The 20,702-nt window shown below is 44.4% G+C and overlaps 1 protein-coding gene across 1 annotated transcript in view; it reads right to left on the bottom strand.

Annotated features, from left to right (window-relative positions):
* LOC119387574 (ceramide transfer protein) overlaps window positions 1-17,748 on the bottom strand; it is a 47,673-nt gene extending 29,925 nt beyond the window's left edge. Inside the window, exons 1-5 of the mRNA XM_037655006.1 lie at window positions 17,348-17,748; window positions 12,134-12,250; window positions 9,156-9,345; window positions 7,755-7,856; window positions 2,841-3,013 (exon numbers count right to left, since the gene is read on the bottom strand). Coding sequence (XP_037510934.1) covers window positions 2,841-3,013; window positions 7,755-7,856; window positions 9,156-9,345; window positions 12,134-12,250; window positions 17,348-17,575 — 810 coding nt within the window. The 5' untranslated portion in view covers window positions 17,576-17,748. The remainder of the gene's footprint in view (window positions 1-2,840; window positions 3,014-7,754; window positions 7,857-9,155; window positions 9,346-12,133; window positions 12,251-17,347) is intronic.
* Between the last annotated feature and the right edge of the window lie 2,954 nt (window positions 17,749-20,702).

Below are 20,702 nucleotides of genomic sequence, written 5' to 3' on the forward strand. Positions count from 1 at the left end.
AGCAGGGAATGAACACGCAACTGCAAGCTCAGCGGCACGATGCCCCAGTACCTCGGCTACCATGGTGGGTCTTGATTTATCAGTGTCAATGCTACGGAGACAGAATGGTAAGCTGTCCATAAGTTTATCTGTACGTTACGAATTGTAGCATGAATGAATAATAAACTGAAACAACTACCGTGGAAGGAACGTGATTTCGCTGCCAAAGTCAGCACTGATGCCAACCTATCAAAAATGGAATAGTGATAACCTAGACAATTCTGTCTTATCACAAAAGACATTCTTTACATTCTTTGCAAGGCTAGTGCGCCCTTATCAATATTTCACAGGCACTCTCAAATGTAGATGCTGTCAAGCCAGAATGAATCAAGAATACTTTGTACTGGTGCTAAGGCAAATTTGATACCCGATTCTGAGTTCATACAGGTTTCGAAGGCCGAAATTCGAGGGTTTTCAAGGAGTTTCAAGTCCCTTTCGAAGGTTTTTCAATGAAGCAGAGAAGCATCCCAAGTAAGACATCATTGCTAGGGGCATCATTGCTAGAACAATATTTCCTAACACTATGGGTAGTTATATTGTGCTAGAATACAAAAATTAGGCTAGAAATGCCCAGTCTTAATCACATTATGTAGCCAGCATGCACAAATTTTTACAGCATCAATGCAGCTCCTGGGATACCTCCTGCGTTTCCCAGGTAACGTTCTCCAGTTCTCCCGCTTTACTTCTTTCAGTCTTTGACAGGCTGTTTGACTTCACAGCAAAGGGGACGCTGCACTGTATATGTAGTGATCTGCTGAAGCAGTTGAAATGGCAGTAAATGCTTCCAGTTCTTGTTTTATCTCATGTTGACAATTTGATCCATGAACACTTTTTTGGCTGCCTAGAGTCATCAAGCCTCTCCTGTTTCTTGAACTCTGATGTAGACAGAACTGGATACGAAGTGAACTCGTGTCACTATGGTCAGATGCTCAGCGAATAATTCGCTATGTAGAGTCAACATACATGACAACATGTATTTGTAGAAATACAACATGTATTTGTAGAACAAACACTGTGTGGGAGGCAATCACTGAGTGTCAGTAGCACGATCAGCAGCTTTAATTAGAACTTCCTCCTTTTGGCATCAGGCTCACACATGCCTTCATTTCTTTTTTTTTTTTTTAATTCTGGCTGCATGAGCACAATGGGTATTCGTTGAGCTGTTTACACTGGAATCAGCAGCTTTACTTCACACACCACTCGCACAACAGAGAGACAGAGACAGAGGAAAAAAAGTGCTGGAGGTGGACTCACAGTGTGTTCAGAGAAGGAAAGTAGTAGAAGACAGACAGGTAGGGAAATGAAACAAACAATAAGTAGGCAAGGTACTGTATTTACTCGAATCTAAGCCGATGTTTTTTTTCGAAAAAACTATGTGCGAAAGTGGGGGGGTTGGCTTAGATTCGAGCACCATGATTTGACTGCAGCCGCCACCTACCTAAAGGCCCGGCCGCACTAGCGGCATGGCGGCTCACCATGCACCGACCTCAGGATACCGCATGCAGACGGCTCTGCATGTGTGTCCGAGGCTCACTTTCGCGACATCCTACGGTAGCTGCATGGTGATGAGGTCGCTCAGGCTCAGCGGCAGAGTGGTGGTCCCCATGCCTACCGAGGCTGACCGCGTCCGCCTGCTTCGTACTGTCCACTGTTCTGAAATCTCGAAGTCCCACGTTCATGCAGTGAGGGTCGTCGAGCCGGCAAGATTTCATGCCGGCAAAGGCGGGCAAAAGTGGATCGGGTCACGTGATTACGGCGCCGGTGAATGCCACGCACTTTGGCACCCTTTCTCCTCTTGTCGCGTGACGCAGAGGTGGCAGAGGCGCGAGCGCAGAGTTGGTCAGTTTTCTGGATGCGGTCGTGCAGTGTAGTCGTGCCTTAAACACATTCTCGTGAAACGCAGGCCTGCATTTGGCCTGCATTCGAGGTAAGTTTTTTTTCTCTGGCCTTGCGAATTTCGGGTGTCGGCCTAGAATCAAGGGCAGCCCAGATTCGAGTAAATACAGTATAAAGAAGGCCAATACGTCTCTGCCTCCACTCATGGTGATGTCTCAAATTCCACACAAGCCATACAGTGCGGGATATGTGCACTCACACCAGCGTATTGTTTATAAAACGGGGAGTTTGCCAGATGAACACCTATCTAACACAGAAAGCAATTCACACAGTCAATATTAGACAGCATTTGCCAAGAAATTCAAGGATGTTCAAGTAAAAAAGCAATTCTAGGACTTTGAGGGCCTCAAAATGTTCTTTGAAATTTTGAGGGTTTTCAATGGTTTCATGGCCTGTACACATGCTGCCGATTATGCTGTGATCACACATCACAATTTCAAGCGAGAAAGTGACGAGATGAGTGCTGCCCAGTTTCCTCCCACCTATACTTAACCCTGGCATTGTATGGCCCCATTTAAGCTATAGCGCACTGACTGCCTGAGAAACATAGAGCCAACCACAAAAACTTTTGAAGCATAGAATTCTAAAAAAAAATGTCACAATTTCGCTGCAAGGGCAAAGCAATGAATGTGACAGCAACAAATTGGAATGTCATATGAAGAAAGCCTAGCAGCTCACTGCTTTAGCAAACACAGGCGCTGTGGTGAGTGAAGTGACCCTCGTGCGGTCTATGGCTTCAATGCAAACTTTGCGATGAACCCCCAAAGGCTGAAATTTAGGTGCGGCAGTCTATCCTATCTATGTCCTTCAATTAGGAGGTCCCGCTGTACCAAAACATTTACAGCTCAGAACAACACACCTTACCACGTAACATTAGTGTGAGGGGTGGATCGAAAAACACTCACTCGTTCGAGTTTTCGTTTCCAGGCTTCCTCCCGCTGCGCCATCAGGTCGATGCAGTGAGACAGAGTGGCTAGGATGCCTGCAGTGGTGGCCTTGAACGTGATGGCTTCCCCACGAAAGTCGACCGGTGGAAGCATCCCTGGGGCAGCGGGTGACCGTCGCCGGTCACCGCTCTCTGGATGCAGACATCATCAGTAACTTCACTGAAGGGCGACGTTGGGGGGATTTTTGGCGCATCCAGGCACAAAATTTGGGATGGTTTCCAATCTCCAACCTGCTTCAGCTAACTCTTGGGCAAATATTACGAAACGACTGCTGGAGCTCTGATTGACCTTTGTTTTACATAAACTTATAGGTAGATAAGTGAGATGTACCGCAGGTTTACCTCACCCAGAACAAAACACTGTCAAAATTCAGTATCAACTTGCAAGAACTGCCACATTGTTAATAATAACAATTGTTGAAGTTTTACATCCCAAAACCACAATATGATTATGAGAGATGCCGCAGAGGAGGGCTTCGGAAATTTCGAACCCCTGCACCTAAACCTAAGCTCACAGGTCTCTAGCATTTGCCTCCATCGAAATGTGGCCGTTGCGGCCAGGATTCAGTCCCACGACCTTCGGGTCAGCAATCAAGCACCATAACCACTAGACCACTGCGGCAGTTCGGAACTGCCACATTGCAGAATTCTAGTCTTTGCTAATACAGATGATCAAAGTTCTGGCAACAAAAGTGATAACATGCTCATCAGATGTCGAGTAGGAATATCCTCCCCTACGAAGCTTGTGCACCAATGAGTTCCCTTAGAACAGCACAACTAGAATGGGTCATTAAGGGCAAATACATAAAGCAAGATGCTCGAAAATTTTCAGTTTGTATGAAAGAAAATTGACACTCTTTACCTTGGTATTGAAAAAGTATGCAAAATAATTTGCATAAAAATTCAGGAACATTATGCTAATTTCATGGCCCCAGGGTAAGAAATGCTGCCACTGTGAAATCTGAAAGAAATTTCTGTTTCGCAGCATGAGTGCAGTGCTCTAAAAAAGTATTGCCATTTGCTACCTGAAAAAAGTGTTCCATTTATTTTTATACGACTTTAACTTATGCAGTAAGTTACAAGATAAAATTACAGGATGAACCACGCCTCTTCTCAAGCACCTGAACATCCATTCCTGGATGTGTTCAGCATTACTGTGTGGCGAAGGCACAAAAACCAAGATGTACAAAAATATAATTCCAAAGTCAGAAAAAAAATTCTCATAGTTCTAAACTGTGTACTGAAGTGACCCAGGCAAAAATACCTCTGGTGTGAATGCATCTGACAGCATGATAAGTCCAGAGTTGACTTTGCAAGTTTGTCAATGACTTTTCTTATGATAAGACAAAAAGAAATTTTAAATCCTGAATAAGTAATATTTCTGCCTTATGTTCAAAAGAGTCTCTTACACACACAGTTTGCCCTCGAATATTGGTGCAGTCCTCGTTTTCAACATGATTTCCCATTTACACCCTGAAAATTTCCCGATATATTGTCTTCACTGCATAACAAACTTTCATGGGTTGTAAGGCAATTGGTCCGACAACCTGTGAGCTATGCCAGCTTCTTTTCAAATTCTTCACTTGCTACAGTATGTTACAAGTGAAGCACACTACAAATTACTACAAAATCAACAAGAAGGCCAGAATGTCACGCAAATATTTGCTAAGGCTTGCATATATCTACTGAGGAAGAGAAATGAAATACTCTCTTTCATACAGACCAGAAGATAACATATCATGAAGTTATTTTCGTGCAGAACACAAGCTATCGAGAAAGAGCATTGACAAGGTCGTGCCAACAAAGCGCTAGCGTTTGGACTTTGATCCACAACATGATAAGATACAGGCAATACCCTTGTGGAGAAAATAAGGGAACAACGCTACAGTGACTCGCACAGGCAACTTTTAGCTACTAATATTTCGTAGAGAACTGTGCAAAAACACAGAATAGTTCCCAATGAGTTATGAACTATCTCAGGTTCTGTAATATTTTGTATAATATTTACTGATATACATTGAAAAAAAGAGCTGACTTGTAAGGCATACTATATTCCAATAACCTAAGTTCCATAGAAAGCTACACTACAGCACCTGCAGGAGCATAATAATGAAAATGGTGCCTTAGTGGCTCGTAAGGCAGCATCCAGCCACCACACAATAGGCGCCATAGCATGCAAGCACAGGACTCAGCCTGATCAAGTAATAACAATTAAAAAAGAAAAAAAAAAAACTTGAAGGACGCTTGACCTTCACCTTGAAGAGTAGATTGCGACAGGATAGTTGGGCCCCGTGCGCATCGCCTTCTCAATTGCTAGCCTGGCTTCGACTCTCGGTGCATGCCTCAACCGTGCTGTAAGGAAACGAACGACTGTTCGCCTAGGATTGGCCGTTTAAATTTATCCTAGAATGCCTACTGCAAGTACAGTTGTTAGGTGCCCGCTACGCCATAATTCCTCCTTTTGCGAATTAGCAAAACGCCCACTACACGTTTATAAGGCAACACACAAACCTACGCAGCTGCTCACTTTGTTGATGCTCTTGCAGTTTATGATAATTAAATATGTCTGAGCACTTTGTGATGGGTGGGCCTTTAAAACACCTACTCGTTGCACAATTCACATGCTTTAACGCATGGCATGATTCTACGCTTCTGCCACGCAGTATTGCATGCCTTAAGGAGACACCTTCCACTACATGACATTCATAGTGTTTTTTTTCCGAAGCAGTTTCAAGCAATAGCGTTGCTCTGCGGTAGAACACCTGCTTGCCACGCAGGCGGCCTGGGTTTGATTCTCACACCTAAGGAGTCACACCAAACCTAACATTTTTCTTATTTATTTTATTAGCATCTTTCTCGGTTTTTCGGTCACGGACAAGATGATGATTTTTCACTCACAACCAACGACGCCGATGCAGACGCCGACACCGGAGTTTCTACGAAACGAGCTCTTAAGGGGAGACGTGGGTCTTAAAAAATGTTTTTTTAAAAGTTGGGTGAATGGCATGAAATTTAATACACTTATTCAGCTTTTTCTGCAGATTCAAAATCTCTAAGTAGATTTTAATAGCTGCATTAGAACAAAAGATATGCAATTTCTAACACATATTTAAGCATATTTCTTACGGGGATTTTTGGCAACTTTGCTTTGTCAAACACAAAAACAAAGTATGTGGCAAGATTGCCAGGAAGCTGGTCTAGCCGGTGATGCTATTTATTTTCTTATAATGCTGTTCACCAAATTATAATTCTCGATTATCAGAAATAGTACGCAGCAAAAAAATTTCACTCACATTTACGTCTATTTATTTTGCATTCAAAGTTTGTTGAAGACAATCGGATTAGCATCACCGGCTAAACCAGCTCTCTGGCAGCCTTGCCACATACTTTGTTTGTGTGTTTGACAAAGCAAAGTTGCCAAAAATTCCCGTAAGAAATATGCTTTTAGAGATTGCACATCTTTTGTACTAATGCAGCTACCAAAAATCTAGTTAGAGATTTGGAATCTGCAGGAAAAATGGGATAAGTTTGTTAAATTTCATTCAGTTCACCCAGCTAATAAAAGAAATAAAAAAAAAGACCCGCGTCTCCCCTTAAACACCAATGATTTAACAAACCATTGGTGCCATGAGTAAGGGATAGTGGCAGCTGTACTAACATGGAATACAAGTGAGCACTGAACGTAGGCTTTAATTAAATTCAAAAGCTCCAGGCAAAAAATGCATGCTAGATTAATTTTATGCGAATGCGAGTTTCCTGCACTAATAGGCAAGCTGTCAGTTTAGCAATAAACAGAGCTCATGTATGATGATGACATCAACAGAAGAAAGGGATTGTGCTGCCACTGTGAAAACATGATGCCAGCTCTCTTTAAACATGCACTGCTTTCAGCAAGTCAGTTATAAGCTACTTATTGAAAGAAAGTCTACATTTTGACAATTTTCTGGAGAAGGAACTCTCTGTCAGTACCGCCTCTCGCCACTGCATTAAAGATTTTTTGTTTTCATAAATGTTTCCATGTATACTAGGTGGAAGTTCGTCCAAAATTAACAATGCAAAATGCCATGCAGGCTCAGTGTTTGGGCAACAACACTCAATCTTAAAATTTCCCTCCATGTCTGTACAGAAATTCAAGAAACTGTACATCTTCAGACAGTGGAAAACTCATCATGCCACACAGGTCTTTCTAAACATTTTGCAAACTCCCTTCAGTGTTATGACGCTGTTTGAAAACCTTTGAAACTCCTTGCAAGCTACTGAGTCATATTATACCTCAATAAAAAAGGGTTTATGCGACGCATATGACACTGGTACATGAACTACTGCAGCGAGCGTGGCACGACTAAAACAAAACATTGGGTCTCCGATATCTCTAGCATTGAGCAACATGCTTTGCCAGACGTGTCCGAGGCAACGCTGCTGCGATCCATGTCAACATTAGATAATGCTGCAGCTGCAGGATTAACCTTCATGGCGGAATGCTTCTCTTTTATGCTGCAGACCCATACTTCTGCCCTGGCCAAGGCAATGATTCTGTGAAGCTAAACAGCTGATGTTTTATATGAAGCCATATTCTCATACTTCGAAAAGAAAAAAGGAGAGAAATGGGCCATAAACAGCAGTTCTTGTAGAATGCTGTAGCAACCAACAGCCCACCTGACTAGCAACTCACCCATGCAGGGAATCTCCATACACAAAATGCAAACAGCTAAACAGCATGCAAATGCAGCAGCGTCTGCATGGTAACATCCACTTACAGTGAATTAGCCCCAGTGCTAGAAAACGGTGCGGAGGCTTAGCGACTATTTCCTTAGTTGCACCTTAAGCCATGCTAAACAAGACTTTGCTCCAAAGGAATGCCACGAAAATTTACCTTTAAATCGAGATGCCAAGATCTCCAGAGTTTTTGATGCTGTGTCTTCGCCTAGTCCATCCTTCATCGTTGGGCTGCCATCGTGGCCATTCTGTTCTTCGGCTGCACCCAAAACATTTGAGCATACTTCAGTACTCTGGAAGCACTTGCTCTCCTCACACCTCTAAAAGGCACGTTTCTTTAAAAAGCAACAGCGGATTTATACTACAACACAATTTTACATCTAAGATGCTGTGTCTGAACTTAATTTTTAGTCTATGACTCAAAATGGTATTATGTGCTTATACCAGCTCAATAGTGTGCATATCCCTGAGATATTTCATCTCTGCAGTTATACACAGCATTTTCAAACCTAACAAGATACTACTAGCAGTTGCCATGAACGAAAGTGAATGACCACCAGTCACTGATTTACAGCGGTGGTGCTGCCTGTTTAGGACTTCGAGCAATTTTTGAAGCAGGAAAAATATATTTGGAGCACATTTGGAGCAGAAGGAACTGTGTTATAGAGCAGGATTGGACCCGGAAAAAAAAATTGTTTTGGAGCAGGTTTGGAGCAAATTTGCATTTGGAATAACTTGCAGCCGTACAACAGTTCGTCTGCAACTTTTGAGTGCATATTCTTATTAGCGTGCAAGCAGGAAATGCTGCTCCTATGTAAACAAGGAGACAAGGCCAACAGTCGAGGAGCAGCCCTCAATGAGGCTCTTCACACAAAATAATGTCCTGTGCTGGCTTCACTGCAACATACATGGGCATTGCGGTGAAGCATAAGTGATAAGGTCAGCATGGCATATATGGATTCTGGCAGTGACAGGTGTCGTAGTATCATTCACTCCTGGTTTTCGAAAACGGAAGGGGTGACCACTCTTTAGACTTCCAGGAGCAGCAGCAGCTAGATCCCATATTTGGGGTAAATATTTTATGCCTTTTTGTTAAGTCAGCTTTAGAGTGTGTACAACACTCAGAAAGTAGAGGCACTTCATGAGTGCAACTCAGAAAAGTGCAGTTGCTTTCTGCCATACAATAATCGTCATCTTGCTTCCTTGAGTTTCCTTTCTCAAAACTGTGCGCTTGCTACTTATGTATCAGTAATGCCTAGTCGCGCTGAATGCACACACGCTATTTTTTACTTGGAAGTACCAGGTGTGAAGAACTGAACAAAGCAAATTCACCTAAGATACATGGCGACTGTTGTGTCAAAAGAAGATTCCCTGAGGGTGCAGCAACTGTCTTTAGAATGCAGTCACATTCAACTACTACTCATATTTTACATTTTATGCAACAAAACTAGTCCTTCGTGATTTGGAGATTGGGAGTGCCTTTTGCAAAAGGTCTGAGCACAAAGCACCAGCAAATGTTTGGACAATCTTTAGAGAAAAGGAAAGATGAGGTTTTTACCAGCACAGGCATCGAAGTATGCTTGAAGGGTGTCAACTTGACGACACAGAATGTCTCGAAATGTCTCCATTTCGAGCAGCTTCTCTCGAGGACCCCGGCCTTTCTTCAAGGAAGACACGCTCGTTGAGCCCAGGGAGAGTGCCGAGCCGTGGCGTCTTAGGCTGTTCTCACTTCCGTATGCAGAGTCAACCTAAATATGCAGACAAGATTATGAGAATGCCATTCACATGTCTAGCAGTCTGAATATAGGACAATAGGAATGAAGGCCTCTGTCAAAGGATATCCGACAGCCGAATTACCACGTCCTGTATATCTACTGATGCCCTGCCAGAGACAACTGAAGCACAAGCAGGATAATACATTTAAAGGGACACTAAAGAGAAACAATGAATTGGTTTAGATTGATAAAGTGTGCTCAGAGAACTCTTGTGTAGTTTATTTCACCACCATAGGTTTATTATTATAGGAGACAACCAAGTTCAAAGTTTCATTTTTAAATTTTGCGCCGAACTTTGTCATTCGTGACGTAAAAGGTTTCAAAGAGCATTTAACGTATTTTGGCGTCACTGGCTCGACTAAATTTCCACAAACTTGTTATGTCAAGTCTCTGGACCCCTCAGAGGACAATGTACTTCGATTTAACCGATTAGGAACTACGTAGGCCCAAGCAGGCGCTGTCAAAAATATGTGATGTCCCGGCAAATGGTGCGGGAATTCCAAGGTGGCGTCGCCACCTGTATTTTCTTCCTGCGCGTTTTCTCGCTTATTAAGCGTCTTCTCGCAGCAACCGTGGTGTTTTTGGTATCGTGGAAGACTGCTTTACTAATGAGAGAAAAATCGTTTTGCTCTTTAGTGTCCCTTCAAAGTAGAATGTCTCTTTTACACATGTACCATCCTGTAAACTATAAAATTTGTGAAATAGTAATTCCACACATGACCAAGAAACGAGAAGAGGAGGGAGTACATAAAAAAAAATTGTACAGATGGGTCCACCGTTGAAGGGAACACTTGCATACAGGGCACGTCTGTATTTTGCTCTCTTGCAAAAGAATTGTGGCTTAGATTTGCGTAAGACTAGTGGTGGTTGACAGTTCCGACTAGTACTTTTAATAGACTAGTGCCGTGCCCTAGAATGCTTCCCCATCCACTTACAGTTACGGGCTAGCAACATGAAAGGAGCTCATTTGAGTGTTCCCTTTAACAGTGGACCATACTGTACATGTTTGCCTGAGGACAAGGACATAGTAGTTATGAACACCACTTCTTTCTTGTATGCACTCATTGCAATCTTGTGCTGCCATGTATTCTTTATGCCTTGAAAGGGGCTCTACAACACCTCTCGAAGTAATCATTGAATGTACGCACTATTAAAGTTCATTGCCTCATGAATCTATCGCAGGAAAAATTTTTCGAATACGTAAAGTACAAGCAAAGTTACAAGGTTATGTCGCATGCTTTAAGTGCTTTCTCCTTTCATCCCAATGAGCGAACGAAAGATAGACAGGGTGGGGGATGACAAGGGCGCAAGAAGCTATGTCGGTGTGTGTCACACCCTTGATCACTTCTTTCTTTGAACGCTTTGGCTCACTTTCACCGTGACCACGAGCACACTAAGTGTAATTCCACAGTGCGTAATTCTAACACTACAGAGCGTGGCATGGGAGCGTGGCAGCACCCCATGGCGGCCGCAGTGACTTCACAGCACAAAAATGCTCAAATCAGCCAGTGTTCCTCCACCTATGACTTAGTCGGGCCAGTCTATCACGGAATCTGCCGAGAGAAGAGCGAGCGATTTCTAGTTGCCTTTGAAATGTAATTGCAAATTCCTTGCCGCGTGCAGGGCTATAATATTTCGCTCGCATGTTCCCAGGAGCCTCGACTACCAATTAGCAGTGTTTTTTCCCCATGTTCTAAAAATGTTGCAGGGCCCCTTTAAGCTATTTTTGCGACCATGATTTCGCTTTCATAAAACTCCATGCAACATTAACAAAATCGTAGAATAAGCACAAATTTGCAAACGTCAAGAAAAGCTTAGGAGCGTTGGAAGGCACACTTGCATTCAGTAACTTGGCAGCATGACTTCGCACTACAATGTACAGCTCTTAACAAGCCGTTAGTTCTGAAGTGATAAAAATGACTTGAAAAGTTCTTTGGCGGTGGCAGCTAGTATGGCATTAGTGTCATGTATGATGCAAATTGTGCTGATTAGGTGGTCCAGACAGAGAGACTTGCATAAGAACATGATGCAAACATGAAATTTGTGCTAGATCTGAGTCCATTTCATGTTTGCATGTCAATGCGAGCCACTTGAGCATTGAAACTTACACCACACAGTTACTGTCTAGTGTACAAGCAAGGAGCATGATCACATCATACCAGGCTCGAATAAAAAGCAAGGGGCCACATTCTGATTAGGCCAAAATTTTGCTTTTCATGTTCCCATGATACTGCACATAAGGCGTAATATAAAAGCTTTTTACTACACTTTTCCTGAGCACACAGAAATGAAGTCTTGAACCCATGGATATCAGTTGAAATGCTGTAAACATACCATAATAATTTGAAAAATTTTATAAGAAATCTTATAATTGTAGTGAAGAGGAATGTCCAGCGCTGCAGCCACATCGCCAGCCCTGCGCGAGGCACGAGCTGGAGCTGCCTAGCCTGTGTTTTTGCTGCAACGCTGTCCGTGCCTGTCCAGTTCCTGCTGCTACTGTTACGACGCAACCACCGCTTGTAGCCCAGTCTTTTCATTATATTTTGGTGGAGGTGCTGGCTGCTTCACTACATAAGAAATATATTACATGAAGTAAAGAGTGACCATCGAATTTCGTTGAAGTGCTCATGCAGGAAAAACCCAGCCAGTATCAAGTAGGTGGAAGCAAATTACTAATACCAATAAAATATTTGTCATTTGTTAATAGAACTGCAAGGTCAATCGCAAAGCCAAAAACACAGCAATATGGATATTAACTCACCTTGTAGGCATCCAAAGCCTCGACCCACCGATTTCTCTCCTCAGGTCCATCTGCTCGTAGGTACCACACGCAGTCGTTAACGCTGACGTCGAAACGGCACTCGTCAAACTCGTGTGGCTGCGTGAAATAAATGCACAAGACTTTATGAAACAGAAATAACAAAGTGATATCCCGTAAAATTTTCAATTAACCCTTTAAGGAGCGAATTATGAAGAACTGCCAGTAAGTGCATCAAATTTACACAAAATCATTCCAAGGCACTCGATTTACTATTGCAACAAAGCTTAATAATACACCTTGGTATGTGTGTTTTCAATTAATTAAAACTGTAATTAAATATCCATTTATCCTGAAGTCATTCATGCTCTATTTTTGCATAAACAGAATCAATTCTCAGGGTAGAAATATAGTGCAATTTAGTTATCGATTCTATTTGTCCTGAGAGAACAATAATTATACTTTTGACGTGGCTCACCAAAAGCGGCATGTTGAACGACTCGTTGAACATGACAGTGCCTACAGCAATGTGATCATATGCAGCAATACAGAGCAAAATGAAGTTACATAAAGACACATTTATCACACTTGCTTTTTCTTGACTAGTCTACACGACAAGCAAGAACAAGTGGTGCACACAATTGTGTATAAAGCGCCTTAAAAGGTTAACCTAAGGCAAGTGCTTGCAGAGCAGGATTTCTTCACATATTACTCAGCTGTGAGGAATCACAGAATACCTAAATGCAAAGCAGTACTAACACACACAAGCATACACTCTGCACGCTCTGCATTGCCAAATCATTCAATGTTTTTAGCGAGCAGACGTCCTTTTTGAATTACTCTAAGTTGGCATCAGAAGATGAGCAAAGAAGTGATAATATGATGTCGATGCAAGTGATGACAGTTTTGAAAAGAATCCACTACCTTTTGCAACGTGCATGCGCATGTTTACAAAAACCCGCACATATGCTAACTAACGAAGCAGCACAACGCAGGGTAATGGCAGAGATAACGGAAAAGACACAGCACGCATTACAGGTGCCTTGCAGATCACTTTCACATGAACAGTTATGCATCAGGTGTGTTCCAGAGCTACATGGTGAATGCTACAACTGCTTGAAGCCATACAAGATTTAAAAGTGACCACCATGAAGCTTTCTTGGCTATCTGTGACACTGTCCAAAGCATCGCTTGCATTCCTGAAGCACTGCAACAAATGCTTTACCGGTGCTATTGCCAGACAAATCTGCATAGTTCAGCGATTTGGCTAATGAAGCTTCAGCGCTGCTAATGAAGCCATGCCAAAGGCTAAGCAAGAGGCACCGAATGAAAATATTCGACCTGTGCGGCAGTTGCTAGGCCTCCTAAAGCTAAGCTTTGGTCAAAAATAATGCACCACCAACTGAGCTTGATGACAGAGGTTCCTGAACAGTGTTGCAAGCAATGTTTGCAACTGCTTGCTTTTTGATTTAAATGTGCACTCTGTTATGTCAACAGCTCAGTCACCCGAAAAGTGATGTTTTCGAGGAGATAAAATCTCCCTCCTCGCTCTATCACATGTGTTCTCAACATTAACTGCCTAGCAACAGATGCTTGTGGAAATGTCACAACACGTCAAAGTTCTACGTCACAGCAATGCTCTCTTGTTCTTTCTTCCGGATGCACTACCTGTCAATGTTGTAACTTGCAAATAAAGGCTCCCTGGTGTGACAGATTGCATGTAGTTACTACAGATCAATACGGTCAGTATAAGAATGTTTGAAGTAAGCCTGCTCAGTTGGATGAATAGTTCAGATAGCATACTGCAATTTAAAAAGGTCTGCTTGATTCAGCAAGCATTAATAAGAAAAAAAAAACTTATTTCAAAGTTTCATTAGAAGTTTTTACTGTCCCCCAAAGTGCAGCCACAACATAGTAGGTAATATTTACAGCTGCATGCCTGAAATACATTATCATCGTTTCTTTTCTTTAGTATAAATGGTAGTCCAAGTTTGTAAACGAGTTCAACAGATGTGGAAACAAAAGAGAGCATGAGATCATGCAGCAATTATTTTTAAATGGTTCATTAAAAAATATTGTAGTCAAATATACAGGGTGTCCCAGCTATCTTTAGCCAAGGCTTAAAAAATATAATATTAGAGGCAGGCGAGTGAAATGACTTGCAAATTGCTGACAGCCACCTTGCGCACTACATACAAATTTTTGTTTTGTAATTAACTAATTTGTTAATTAGGACGATTTAACTAATTTGTTAAATATTGACTTTAGGCAAGAAATGCTGCTTGCAAAGTTCGAGAGCGTCTTCAGAAACCCCAATCGCATCATTTGCGATAAAGAAAGTCTCACGTATACCATTTTTTCCAAGCTGCAAAGAAAGCCCGCGATATACAAAAAGAACCACGTGACTAGCGCGCTCGCGCGCCGCGAGGATGCTGCCCTCAGCCGTGGTTTGAGCGAACGAAATCAGCTGCGGCCGCGACTCGGCGTCTCCGTTGCAGCGGTAGGCCGATAAGTTAAAGGTGGTTTCTTGGCCTGCGCTCGCTACAACTTGCACCGTCACGCGCGCAGCTGGCTGGCAACGGGCCAAGAAACCACCGCCAACTTATAGGCCTACCGCTGCAACGGAGCCGGCGAGTCCCGGCCGCAGGTGATTTCGTTCGCACAAACCTCGGCTGAGGGCAGCATTCTCGCAGCGCGCGAGCGCGCTAGTCACGTGGTTCTTTTTGTATTTCGCGGGCTTTCTTTGCAGGGGTGCTATCGCGGAACGATTCTATTTTTTTATTCCAATGCTTTTCGTGCTTTTCGCGCTTGGACATTGGTCAGAACGACGGTCCGTCCGCGTTATCAACGCGATCAGCCAGCCGCGAGTGGTGGATGATAAGAACAGCATAGAATATGGCATTGGAATCGGGAATAGCATCGTTCCGCGATTGCACCCCAGCTTGGAAAAAATGGTATACGTGAGACTTTCTTTATCGCAAATGATGCGATTGGGGTTTCTGAAGACGCTCTCGAACTTTGCAAGCAGCATTTCTTGCCTAAAGTCAATATTTAGCAAATTAGTTAAATCGTCCTAATTAACAAATTAGTTAATTACAAAACAAAAAATTATCTGTAGCGCGCAAGGTGGCTGTCAGCAATTTGCAACTGATTTCACTCGCCTGCCTCTAATATTGTATTTTTTAACCGTTGGCTAAAGATAGCTGGGACACCCGGTATATGCCAATACAGATGAAACTCAAACATGCACAGAGCACCTGTGCAAAGTCTTTTTTTTTGTACACATCTGGTAAGCCCACTCATACGCTTGCAAATGTTCGATCAACTCGCCCAAGTAACTGTATTGAACTGTATGCTAAAAAATGCAGTAGAAAAATGTAATTCTGGGTTTCTGCATGCAAGAAGCACGACCTGAATTTGAAGTATGCTGCGGTAAGGTTTTTAGATTAATCTTGCACACTTGCCTGCATCTAAGCAAGCGGGCGTCCTTTGGATTTTGCCAGCATCAACATGCAGACACAGTGGACACGTACTGACCTACAGCTCGGCAGTGCCATGCTGGATGTGCCCATGTGACAAGAGTGCTGGGCAATGACACATGACCAAACGATAGTATGTCTGTAAACATTCTACAGCAGCTAGCTCATTTCAAACTTTGCTGGATTACTGTTAACAGTTCGCATCTGAGCTTCTCACAAGCGTTATGAACATTTTTTACACAGCCTCTAACAGCATGCTGGTGCTTCTTAGGAGACAAGGATATACAGTGTGCAATGCAATGCGCACCATATTAGCACACTTGAAAGCTTGGTTCTCCATTTCTGTGATTCAAAACAAGACACCACAGAACGCTAACTCGCAGACTGGCAGCTTGCAATGAAGGGTGCACGTAAGGGATGTCGCGCTTCCTCTACCACACAGATTTTAACAGGCAACATTTTGCAAATGCGATAAACAAAAATGTTTACAAATGGCACCAGAAACAAGGACAGCCAACAATCGCAGAGTTGTCATTGCATGCAAATGGCGAGTGTTCCTCTGATGACAGCTAAACTGGAGGAAAAATATAGAATAATGTTCCCACGTGACATTGCTTTTCTATTCACCCGGAAAAGCGGAAAAAAAAGAATTTTCACTGAACGTATAGATAAAATTGACGCATAATATTTGATCGGGTCAGCTTTGCTGGAGCGGGCGGCACTCGGTGTATGTATTAAAACAACAAATAAGCCATGGCCTTGCACGCGGCTTGTTGCGCGATTGCCTCGACTCGGAAAAGCAAGAAAAAAGAAAAAATGAAAGCGCCTGTCGCGGTCGGCATACACTGAACGTTTTCGGTTTGGCACTGAAGTCAGATGTCGGAGACGCGGGGAGGAGAGGGGTACATGTAGATACTGCCGCTTTTGCTTTATTTTCGTTTCTTCCTGCAGCTGTTGGCGAGATTCAGAAGACGACGTCCTCCGCAGCCTTTTGTTTTTTTTTGTTTTTACGCGTCGCGGCTTTTAGTCTAGAACCTCTTTCCTCTAAGCAGGGCGCCGATCCCGGTAAAGAAAGGAAAACATAAGACGCACGACAGATGCACCAGCCGGGTTTCCTCCGCAGCAGCAAGGCACGTCATGGAACGCAGCAGCGATGGCAGGGGGGGCGTTGCCGAGCAAAAATGACACTTGCCGCGCAGCTCGGGATCAGCAAGCTCACTCGCGCGACTCGGAAAAACAATTCGGCTGCGACGCGACTATTCAAGAGACGCGCAAAGTGCGTGCAAAGCAAGAACTCCTGTCCACGAGACACGTCTGACGCGACGAGTCTGGCTCGTTGCATTATCTGAGCCCGACGTTGTAATGTAAACACGTCAACGCCTCCCACCAGCGCTCCCACGACGCAGTGATTCATCCCGATTTGCGCGATACCGGCGAAACACGCTTCGAACACGCGAAAAGCGAAACAAAGAGGCCTCTTGAAGGTGTTAAAATTAGATTAGGTGTAAACGCCAGAAACGGTCTGCTCGCTTCGAAAGCAAGCGGCCGAGACACGAAAGGGCGTCGCCACAGTGAACGGAACAGGATCCGATAATCGCATCCGCAGCGGCGCTTAACTTCCGTGCCGCGGCATACGAGACCACGAAATAAACACTACCCAATACCCTATCTGCACTGCATCGGCGACAGAACGTAAGCAAATCGGGGCCAATTAGGCCTAAAATTCGCTGCAACCCACCTTGACCGTAGCCTTGTAAATGCTGATCGCGCCACGGCACCCGAAAGCAGTGTCATTTTCGGACTTGTAGTAGGACAGGGTGCCATCCTTGAGCACGATGAATCGGTCCTGCCAGCCGTGAATGTAGTTAGTCCATTTGCACAAAGTTCCTTGCAGTTCGTGGGGACTGGTCGGGTGCTCGAAATCCTCCTCGTCATCGCTTAAATTAATGCTGTGGTCGTCCATCATGCTTGAAACTGTGATGGCGCTCGGTCCCGCAGTTGGCAGCGAGTGCGACGGCGCTGAAAAGTCAATCCAAACAGGGTCTCCACAACGAGACGTCTGTCTCTGCCTTGCCTTACATGCCTCGCACACTCATATCGCCTGTATCGGTCGCCATCTTAGATTTACGGTTAAAGAAAGAAACAACAAAAAAGTTGCGCTCAGCGTTGCTAGACTCCCCCGCGATTCAAGGCCGTGGACGACAAGTTAGGCCGCTATGGCGGCAAATTTGAAACCACTGCAGGACATTCAAACGTGTCACCGCTTTTGCGTTTCATACTTGCGCGAAAGAAGATCCCCCATGTTTGCCTGCAGTACTTTGGCTTCTTTGGATGTGTAATTTAGGCTGACCTCTGCAGCATATCAGCACAAACAGTGCAGCGGCGCAGCCCGTTTTGGTAAAAAGAAGCTGCCGACCTTTTCTTGTTTCTATGCTGTCCCCAAGCCATTTGTTTTTGCATACTGATGCGCGCAGGAGAAGCACTGTGCTTAACGGAAGCAGTGTTAGCTCTGTGCGCCACACAAGCTACACAAACTAAACGCGAGGCCGCGCGCGTCTGTTTCCGCACGAAACCTGAGCGCAGCTGTATCATGCCCTCGAGTACATGGAGCTATTTTCCTTGATCGGCGATATTGACTTATTAGACCCCTTTCCGCCGGCCGCCCTCTCGGTTCGAGTCCGCACGCACACATGTTATGTCCTTGGTGTAACGGCAAGGTCTTTTCGGCCGACGATCGTGCTTAGATTATAATCACGTGTAGGGTATGCAGTATCGTGATCGAAAATCAAGCAAAGCACACACGCACGGAGCTGCGGATTCAGTTTTATTTACTGTGAAGCTGTTTCTTCTTTCGAGCAGTTGCACTGACAAGTTACTAGTACCTGTAGTAGTAGTAGTAGTAGTAGTAGTGGTAATAGGCTTTTATTCAGCCAAATTCATAGGCGGAGCATTTCGACCACCTGCGCGATCAGTCGACGCTGTTCCTCTTCCCCTTCGGCGCCGATCCAGTCAAGCCAGGTGGTGATGGAAAGGAAAGGCGGAGGATAAGAGCTGGATTGCTGAGCAGTTGGACAGTAGAAAAGGCAGTGTGACAGGTCTACATATGTAGATGGGCAATTGGGACAGTAGGGGTCCGATCTATATTTATAAAGAAAAAGGCGAGAGGGGGTGATCAGGCAATTCATTTGGATGTGCCGTAGAGTTCGAGCCTCCAGCAAAATGAGCGATGGATGAGGAGGAGGGTAAAGACGCTTGTCGAGTCGGAGCTGTAGGTATACCTCCTTGATAGTATGGCGCAGGGAGATCCTCCCATCGTTCTTGACGGAGCTCCCACTGCCTTCCGAAGGTGTGGGCCAGGGAATGAATGGTGCCCGGTGCGATATATCACGGGCGAGCCGGTGATCCAGCTCATTGCCATCAATACCCGAGTGCCCAGGAACCCAGCGTCAGGGGCGTAGCCAAGGGGGGGGGGGGGGGTTCAACCCCCCCCCCCTCCGAAATTTTTCAATTATGCTTGCTCTTATATACACGCACACATACAAACGCACGCACGAACATGCATAAAGTATGGTTGAACCCCCCCCCCCCTCCCCGAAAAAAATTTCTGGCTACGCCCCTGCCCAGCGTAGGAAAACAGGGGAAGGAACAGGAGGTTGAGCGAGCTGTCCATATACAGCTCGCTCAACCTCCTGTTGGAGGTATGGGGGTAATGTGCGGTTATGTTACGGATGGCGGCGTAAGAGTCAAAGAATATTGTGTACTCGGGGAGTGAAGGGAGGGAAGAAAATGATTGTAAGGCATGGACAATGGAAAGGACCTCGGGCGAAAGTACATCGGGCGGGTGCAGGTATGGCCCGCTGGTGTGGGTTTCAGGTGTCGAAAGGTGTGGATGGTAGATAGCGTAGCCGCATGAACCCCGACTGTGTAGGAAAAGGAGGGGAATGATGCTGCGCTGCCGCGTGACGACGGCCGGCGTGCAGAACTGGGGATATGTTGGACGGGAGTTGCAATGTGTTGCAATTAAGCCACACCTAACTGAAACGCTGCCCGTACCTGATTCGTGGCATGTACCTTGCTTTGGTGCAAGATGAGTCTCAGATGCTTTCTTAGGAGACAGGGGAAATATACTCGTATACGCGTAATACGGCAATTAGTCCGTGTTTACGCGTTAAAATTTGCACGGGAACCAGACATAGCGTGCTTTTCGTTCTCACCAACCATGAAGCGCGTGATATTCTGACATCTTTGAGTACGCGGTGAAATCAGTATGTCGAACAGGAAATAAAAAAAAAAGAAGGAAAAAGACGGGTTGGGGTTCAACGCGCTCCGTTTTACTGCGGTTCAGTTTAGTTTAGAAAAAAAAAAATAAAAGGTTCGTGAACATTTACTAACTTAAATGGGCCAAGTAGCACTGATCGAGTGACTGCACTCTTAAGTTCACCAGGACTTGCATTTCACAATTTTTCATTTAATTTCCCATTCGTTTCCAATCATGCGTTGTGCCGAGCATATATGGCACATCCGCAAGCTTTTTCAGGAAGTGGAAAAAATCGGCCCGTTGGCAGATTAAACAGTGGTTGATATTTTTACATAAGTAGAATCGAAATATAGTACAAATAGATGCAGCATGGCGCGCTCATAATAATAGGTGTGCGCAGAGGGTTGTGCAGCCGTCCGCCCCTCCCAATCATCTAAGGGGGGCGCAAATTCTGCTCCGTACCTTTACTCAGTGGGACCTCCCACTTTATTGTTTAACGTACATGGTTAAGGCCACACAGTTTCTTGACGATAATGGCGGTCGATAACCTAATATCATGACCAGGATTCGGGGACATGTGCACGTACCGCCATCTCTCGTTGGTGACTGCGGTGGCCTGCCGTAACTGAATGGGAAATAGGCGACAAAAAACATAACTGACGAAAAAAGTTATCAAAAACGACTCCCGGTAATATACAGTAGAGACTTATTTGAACATTCTGTTAAAATTACAGTGTCGCAATTCAAACCGCGTAGCTTCCCAGAGTGTTTAAAATATTACCACGGGGCATGTGTTTCTAATGGGCGGTGTTCAATTGTCTTGGGAAGCCACGTG

Source organism: Rhipicephalus sanguineus, chromosome 3, assembly GCF_013339695.2.
Source record: "Rhipicephalus sanguineus isolate Rsan-2018 chromosome 3, BIME_Rsan_1.4, whole genome shotgun sequence".
NCBI lineage: Eukaryota > Metazoa > Arthropoda > Arachnida > Ixodida > Ixodidae > Rhipicephalus > Rhipicephalus sanguineus.